We start from the raw sequence: 8,820 nt of genomic DNA on the forward strand, positions 1-8,820 counted from the left end.
TTTTGGGAGTGCTTATAGTAGAATTACACTGAGGCAGGAAGTTGCCTTCTTGTCCCCCAAAATGCCACACTGTTTCCTGATTCAGCCCTTTGTCAGTGCTAGACAAAGATTCCCTTCTAGAACATGCTTCCCTTCTCTTCCCAGGGCTGACTCATCTGACAGCCAAACTCATCTTCAATGTCTTCTCCTCAGAGAGGCAGGCAGTCTTTGTCTGACTGTCCTAAATACACCCCTCTCCCACCACTTTTAATCATAATTCACTTTTCTGTCTTAACCCTTCTCAGGATCAGTCACTACCCCCATTTCTTTCTGTTTTAATTCACTGTGTGTCCCTCACATTAGAAAGTAGAAAGTAAGCTCCCCTGGATGGTCAAGTGTGTCTCTTTTTTCTCTTGTGTTCCCAGGGCCTAGCACAGGGCTTGCCAGAAAGTAAGGTGGGATGTATTTCTACTAAGTGAGTCAGTAAAAGGCTCCATGTTCTCTTAAGTAAATTGCCATCTAGCATAAAGATGTGGTAACCATGATGAACTGAATATCTTATTAGGGTCTCAAGGTCATTTACCCTGATTTGGGTGTATGTTATATCACATATATTCATAAATACTTTTTCCTTTAGCCTACCAAAAGCTCCCTGGATAGAGACTCATCCTTAAATTTAGTCACTTTTTTATAATTTGGCACTTTTCGCACTAGGCATGGATCTTTGCATGGATAGACCAGTTAGAACTTTTCCATGAGACCCAGCTAGACTGTGATAAGGCCAGGTTAATAACTTTTCCTTGAAACTGAGTCTTTTTGTGCATATGCATGAAAGTGTGTGTGTGTGTGTGTGTGTGTGTGTCTGTGCGTGTGACACAAGGTCTCTAAGAGTTCTGAGACCACATGAGTAACGCCCAACCTCTGTCTCTGCTAACAGGTACAAGTCAGCAGCAGTGGCTGCCAGCATCATCAGGCACTCCCACCCCCTGACCCCTGCCCAGAGGCTGGTGGGCTGGATCGACCACATCCTCCAGACAGAGGGTGCCACCCACCTCAAGGTCCATGGCCTGCAGCAGCCATGGCATGAGCAGTATCTGCTGGATGTCTTCTTGTTCCTCCTGGTGGTCACCCTGGGCACCCTGTGGCTCTGTGGGAAGCTGCTGGGCATGGTGGCCAGGTGGTTGTGTGGAGCCAGGAAGCTGAAGAAGGCCTGATGGAGGTGCTGTCTTGATGGGTGTTTGGGGAACCATTGGTTGTAGAAGGCTTTCCCCAGCACAGGGAACCCCTTGTGTCTTCCCTATATTGGCACTTGAGGGTGGCACAAAATTTCTTTTCACTATTTTCTGCCTGTGTTTAAGAATACTTGTGAAGCACTCTTGGGATTCTTCTTTTGAATTGTGGTAAAATATATATTTTATAAAATTGATCATTTTATTTTATTTTTTAAATTTAATTTTATTTTTTAGTGTTCCGAGATTCATTGTTTATGCACCACACCCAATGCTCCATGCAATACGTGCCCTCCTTAATACCCACCACCAGGCTCACCTAACTCTCTACTCCCCTCCCCTCCAAAATCCTCAGTTTGTTTCTCAGAGTCCATAGTCTCTCATGTTTTGTTTCCCTCTCCAATTTTCTCCCAATTCACTTTTCCTTCCCTTCTCCTAATGTCCTCCATGTTATTCCTTTTACTCCATAAGTAAGTGCAACCATATGATAATAGACTCTCTCTGCTTGACTTATATCACTCAGCATAATCTCCTCCAGTCCCATCCATGTTGATACAAAAGTTGGGTATTCATCCTTCCTGATGGAGGCATAATACTCCATTGTATATATGAACCATATCTTCTTTATCCATTTGTCTGTTAAAGGGCATCTTGGCTCTTTCCACAGTTTGGCAACTGTGGCCATTGATGCTATGAACATTGGGGTACAGATGGCCCTTCTTTTCATTACCATCTGTATCTTTGCAGTAAATACCCAGTAGTGCAACTGCAGGGTCATAGGGTAGCTCTATTATTAACTTCTTAATGAATCTCCACACTGTTTTCCAAAGTGGCTGCACCAACTTGCATTCCCACCAACAGTGTAAGAGGGTTCCCCTTTCTCCACATCCTCTCCAACACTTGCTGTTTACTGTTTTGTTCATTTTGGCCATTCTAACTGGTGTAAGGTGATATCTCAATGTGGTTTTGATTTGAATCTCCCTGATGGCTAATGATGATGAATATTTTTTCATGTGTCTTTTTTGTATGTCTTTTTGTATGTCTTCTTTGTATTTGTATGTCTTTTGTATGTCTTTTTTGTATGCCTTATTTGGAGAATTATCTGTTCATGTCTTCCGCCCATTTTTTGACATGATTATCTGTTTTGTGTGTGTGTGTTGAGTTTGAGGAGTTCTTTATAGATCTTGGGCATCAGCCCTTTGTCTGTAGTGTCATTTCTGAATATCTTCTCCCATTCTGTGGGTTGCCTATTTGTTTGTTGACTTTTTCCTTTGCTGCGTGGAAGCTTTATTAGAAGGCTGTGATCACCAAGACAGCATGATTCTGGCACAAAAACAGACACATAAACCAGTGGAACAGAGTAGAGAGTCTAGAAATGGACCTGCAACTCTGTGGTCAAATAATCTCCGACAAAGCAGGAAAAAATATCTGGCGGAAAAAAGACAGTCTCTTCAATAAATGGTTCTGGGAAAATTGGATATCTATGTATATAAAAATAAAACTTGACTATTCTCTTATACTGTACACAAAGATAAACTCAAAATGGATAAAAAACCTCAATGTGAGGCAGGAATCTATCAAAATCCTAGAGGAGAACATAGGCAATCACCTCTTCAACATCAGCCACAGCAACTTCTTTCAAGACATGTCTTCAAAGGCAAAGGAAACAAAAGTAAAAATGAACTTTTGGGACTTCTTCAAGATAAAATTAACCATTTTAAACTTTTAGTGTGTATGTGTGTGTATAATTCAAATTTTATTTCTGCAATTCTTATGAAATCTCTGAAATTGGTCTCTGGCAACAGTTCCTTCAGAGGGAGACTTGAAGCTTTCTCTGTCTTGTCATGAGAATGCATAGCCACGATTTTTTCCCCTCATAATCAAGACAGGGACTGACAGATAGCTTCCAGCCTATGAGCCCTGTTCCTACTCCCACCATGTCATCCTCTCAAACACTTGTAACTCAGTAAGGCCAACTTTGTGTCTGCTTCTTTTTGAGTTCCACTTCCATCCAGGGATTCTGATCAAAGGCAGCCAGTGAGCCAGGCTGATGCCTCCAGTCTCATTTCATCAAAACCTTCTCCATGGAGCAGTCTGTCAGCAAGGCCTTGATGGTATGGACATCTGATCTCATCATTCCCTGGTTCAGATCCTTTGTTGGCTCCCATTGGATGGAATACAAGTCTTCTGTGATTTATTTCTAGCTACTACTCCAAGTGTATCTTGAAAAATCTGAAATAGATCCGCACAGACATGTTCAGTTGATTTATGAAGAAGGTGCAAAGATCAGTCAATGGGAAAAGAAAAATCTCTTTGGCAAGTTGGAAGAGTCTTTGATTTTTCTTAGTTACCTGCACCAAAGGGCACTGACTGTTACTGTGTACCATATACATAAACATTAACCCAGAGTGTATCATTGACCTAAATGTTGCTATGAACATTCTAAAGGAAAGTCACCATAGTCTTTTTTTTTTTTTTTTTAAGATTTTATTTATTTATTTGACAGACAGAGATTACAAGTAGGCAGAGAGGCAGGCGGGGGTGGTGGAGGAAGCAGTCTCCCCACTGAGCAGAGAGCCTGATGCAGGGCTCAATCCCAGGATCTGAGATCATGACCTGAGCCAAAGACAGAGGCTTTAACCCACTGAACCACCCAGGCACCCCAAGTCAGTGTAGTCTTAAGATTGTGGAGATTTGCTCTTCAGATCACACAAGCTCAAATCACAGAAAGACAGATAAATTGGATTTTACCGAAGTGAAAAACTTTCAATCTTCTAAAGGCATACATGAGAAGACAAAAATTAAACCATCGACTAGGAGAAAATATTGCAGCACATTTTTCAAAAAAATTGTTATCTAGAATATCTAAACATTCTTATAACCCATAAAAAAATGGACAAAAAATGTTGAACACCTCACAAAAAAGATATGTAAATGGCCAATAATCACATGAAAAACTACTTAACATGTTAGTCATTAGGGAAATGCAAAATAAAACCACAAAATAAAACCTAGTATCATAGCATATCTACTAGAATGACTAAAATTGAAAAGACTGATCATTTGAATAGTTAGCAAGAAGACAGAGCTACTGGCGCTCACACCCATTTGAGTCAGGCATGAAGATGGTGCATTCACATAGGAAAATCACTTTGCAGCTTCTCAGTTCAGCACACACTTGCCACACACACTTGCCACATAACACAGCCATTCCACTTCTATTTACTCAAGTTCATAAAAACCCATGTCCACATAGAAATATGTACACTAATGTTCATAACAGCTTTGTTTATAATAACCCCAGACTAAGAAAAAAACTACATGCCCATCATTAGGTGAATGTAGTAACATTTGTATTATATCCATATAATGGATGCAGTTTGTTGTGTACAAATCATATGTTAAAATTGTTTTGATTTAAAATCTCTCAGTGTGAGATGTGTTTCTCAGTGTCTTTCTTTGAATCCTTAAAAATGTAGTATTCATGATTCATTACTGCATTTGAAGATAATTGGAAATACAAATACATTTTAATAATTTCTTTCTTTCTTTTTTTTTAAGATTTACTTACCCCAGAGAAAGAATGAGAGAGAGTGCACTCATGAATGTGGGGAGAGCAGAGGCAGAGGGAGAGAATCTGCAAGAGGACTTCTCTCTGAGTGGGGAGACTGGTGCTGGCTCCAGCCCAGGGCCCAGAGATTATGGCCTGAACCAAAACCGAGTCTGAAACTCAACCAACTGAGCCATCCAGACACCCCAATAATTTCAAAAATAGTAGAGCTAGTACAGTTTTGATGAGTGAAGATATATGTGTGTATAACAGTAGGAGTTACTTCTTGGAGAATCAGAAGACTAGTAGTAAACAAAGTAAAGGTTCATGTTCAGTCTTAATCCAAGTTTATTTTGTGAGTTGGACTTGAAGTTTTTCCGTAATTATAACCTAAAATAACACATTTGAGAAGTGATAAACACAGGCAAAATACTCAATTTGTTGTACTTTCATGGGCATGAAAGATGACATGCAGTAAGGAACTACATATAAAATACATGTGATTGAAAGTATGTAATAAGGTGCTAATGAATTTCAAACTGTCATTTATGTTTCCTTTCATAATGCAGTGATTCTTCTGCTTATCTTTTTCTACATTAGCACCAGCCACGATCACGTATTGATTCCTTGTGTGCCTAGCTATACTAAATGCTCTATGGATGTGTTTCCTCTCATGTCAATTTTCTGTTGTTTCATTTATCACTTCTAATCACAGGCTACTGTGAGATGGTTATTTAAGTGTCAACCAATTATCCATGTAAAAGGAGGTAAATGGAATACTTGTTATCTTAAGCTAAGTTCTCCTTAGTTCAAGGAACTAGCTCTTTCTGAAAAGTAGATTTCATATTTCAAATATCCTTAATATGAGTGCATTTTACCCAGTTCAACAATATGGTTCAGCTAACATTGACTGATTTTATGTTTGTAGAAGGCACCATTCTGGGCCTTTGGAAGATGCAGATTCTTTGCTAAAAGTGGGCTTAGTGGGCCAAGGGCAGGGCAGCAGGTCAAAGTTGAATCTTAGTCTGGAAGAGGATTCAGAGGATCCTGATACAATCTATCTAAGGAGGGAAGTTTTTTTTCACCTACTCCAACACATCATATTTTTTGTACCCTTCTGTCTTTGACCTAGCTCTGTCCTCTCTCAGAAATGCCATTCAGCTTTCACTGGAACAAAAAACTTCCACATGTTCTTCCTAGCAAAGATTTACTTCACCTTTATGTTCACATTAGCGTGACTGGACTTGACTTTGGTGCTCGCAGCAGAGCTCAATGTATATCCTCTTTTGAAGCATTTTTCTTGCTATATTGAAATTTTTAACATTTATGTGTCTGTATTTAGATACTCTAAGACCCTGACAGTCAGGAATTGGGTTCTATTTATCTTGTTGTTATAGCACATGGCATGGTAGCTTGAGCAAACAATGCTAAGATGACCAAATAATCTTTTAGAAAAAAGACAGTATTTGCTCCATATCTCACAACATATCTAAAAGTTGACTTTAAACATATTAGATATTTAATACAAAAACGACAACATACTCAGTCTAACAGAAAAAGGTGAATTTCTCCATAACAAGGATGTATGGTAAGACTTTCAAAATGCGACTTAAAAATCCTGATGCCACAAAGAAAAGTCAACTAATGTAATTTGACAACATTAAAGCTTTTTTGCATGGCTAAATCACCACAAGTAGGGCCAAAATACAAACTCAACACTCAAAAAACTAATAGTGCAACAGACACTTCTCCAGAAAAGACATACAAATGGCTAACAGACACGTGAAAAAATGCTCAACATCACTAGCCATCAGGGAAACACAAATCAAAACCCCAATGAGATACCACCTTGTACCAGTTAGAGTGGCTAAAAGTAACAAAACAGGAAGCAACAAATTCAAGGATGTGGAGAAAGGGGGAACCCTCTTACACTGTTGGTGGGAATGCAAGCTGGTACAGCCAGTCTGGAAAACAGTATGGAGGTTCCTCAAGATGTTAAGAATAGAACTACCATTGGCCCAGCAACTTCACTTCTGGGTATTGACCCCAAAGATATAGATGTATTGAAAAGAAGGGGCATGTGCACCCCAAAGTTTATAGCAGCAATGTCCACAATAGCCAAAGTGTAGAAGGAGCTGAGATGCCCTTCAACAGATGAATGATAAAGAAGTAGTACATATACACAATGAAATATTATTCAGCCATCAGAAAGGATGAATACCTTTCTGACATGGATGGAACTGGAGGGGATTACATTAAGTGAAGTAAGTCAAGGAGAGAAAGACAATTATCGTATGGTTTCAGTCATATGTGGAACATAAGCAATAGCACAGAGGACCATAGGGGAAGGGAGGGAAATCTGAAGGGGGAGAAATCAGAGAGGAAGATGAACCATGAAAGACTATGGACCCCAAGAAACAATCTGGGGGTTTCAGAGGGGAGGAGGGTAGGAGGAGGTGGGTAACAAGGTGATGGGTATTGAGGAGGGCATGTGTTGTGATGAGCACTGAATGTTATACTTAACTAATGAATCATTGAACACTGCATCAAAAACTATATATGAACTGTATTTAGTATGAACTGTATTTAGTACATATGTAGTGTTCAATGATTCATTAATTAAGAAAAAAGGAAAAAACAAGTAAATATAGGAAACTTCTTCCCACCTTCCTCAAAAAAAGGAAATAGAGAAATATATGTAACTTTCATCACATATACAGGACTAGTATTCCCAACATTTTAAAAAACTATTAAAGTTATGGGATAAAGCTATGTAAATTTACCTATGCTAGGTAAATGCACACATCAAAATGGTAGGCAGCTATAAAGTATACTGAACAAGACAACTTTATTTTTTTTCCCAAAGATTTTATTTATTTATTTGACAGAGAGAGATCACAAGCAGGCAGAGAGAGAGGAAGGGAAGCAGGCTCCCTGCCGAGCAGAGAGCCTGATGTGGGACTTGATCCCAGGATCCTGAGATCATGACCTGAGCTGAAGGCAGCCGCTTAACCCACCGAGCCACCCAGGCACCCCTGAACAAGACAACTTTAAACATATGGTGAATGGATTGTAATCTACAAAGTAAGAAAGAATATAGTCTAAAGATAAATATAGTAAGCTAACTTTTTAAGAGAAGAGAAAGGAGAGAGAGAGTAAAAATATAAATCTATCTGCATTCCTTTGCAAAAAAAAAAAAGAGAGGAAGGAAAAGACAGATAGATAGATGTGATAGATTATCTATAAAGCTATTTTTGAATAGCATGAAGGTCAGGGAAACAAATGCAGGCCTAGTGATTTCTTTGTTTACATAGTTTGGTTTTCCAAAGCACATTAGTATTTTACATAAAAAATTTTATTTAAAACAAAAATAATGGAGAAGAAAACTCTATAATGGAATACAAACAGAAAGAAGAGAACTCAAATGTTTCTTTTTTTCTTTTAAAGATTTTATTTTATTTTTTTTTGAGAGAGAGAGAGAATATGCAGTGGGGAGGGGTAAAGTGAGGGAGGAGAGAGAGAGAGAGAAGCAGACTCTCTGCTTAGCAGGAAGCCTGATGCCTGCTTGATCACAGGATGCTGAGAAAATGACCAGAGCTGAAGGCAGACACTTAACCAACTGCGTCACCCAGGCACCCCTCAAACGCTTTCAAGTGTAACATAATTTCATGTACTAAAAAACATGAGTGAACAGAACTGCATTTTGTACATATTGCTTTGAATATCTGTCTTGTCAATCTAAAGGAAAAAAGAACTGCAAAACGTCTGTTTTTGAGAAGACTATTTTTTGAGTAGTCTGTTGGGTAGGGCTGATATTCACAGTTGGTGGATGAGTATATGGTAAACTTTTTCCAGTGCATAGCACGACTGAGCAAATGAATAAATATACCAAAGATGTTGAAAGGAGATTTCTCAGTCTTAGAAGGGGAATTTACTAATGTGGAAATGGAAAGGCTTAAAATCACCTCTGTAATGGTGTATTGGAATGGAAGGTATCAGTATGAATTCACAATTTTTCACAAATACAAACATGGCAATGTACATATGTAAAATTTTGTTCAT

At 38.7% G+C, this 8,820-nt stretch overlaps 1 protein-coding gene across 5 annotated transcripts in view; it reads left to right on the forward strand.

Moving 5' to 3' along the window:
- LOC111141212 (UDP-glucuronosyltransferase 3A1-like) overlaps positions 1-1,193 on the forward strand; it is a 54,477-nt gene extending 53,284 nt beyond the window's left edge. For all 5 annotated transcript variants that reach the window (XM_022493619.1, XM_022493622.1, XM_022493621.1 and 2 more), the window contains one exon: positions 917-1,193. In XM_022493619.1, coding sequence (XP_022349327.1) covers positions 917-1,193 — 277 coding nt within the window. The remainder of the gene's footprint in view (positions 1-916) is intronic.
- The last annotated feature ends 7,627 nt before the right edge of the window (positions 1,194-8,820 follow it).

The sequence above is a fragment of the Enhydra lutris genome, unplaced genomic scaffold, assembly GCF_002288905.1.
Source record: "Enhydra lutris kenyoni isolate GAN:26980312 unplaced genomic scaffold, ASM228890v2 scaffoldscaffold5, whole genome shotgun sequence".
NCBI classification, from domain to species: domain Eukaryota; kingdom Metazoa; phylum Chordata; class Mammalia; order Carnivora; family Mustelidae; genus Enhydra; species Enhydra lutris.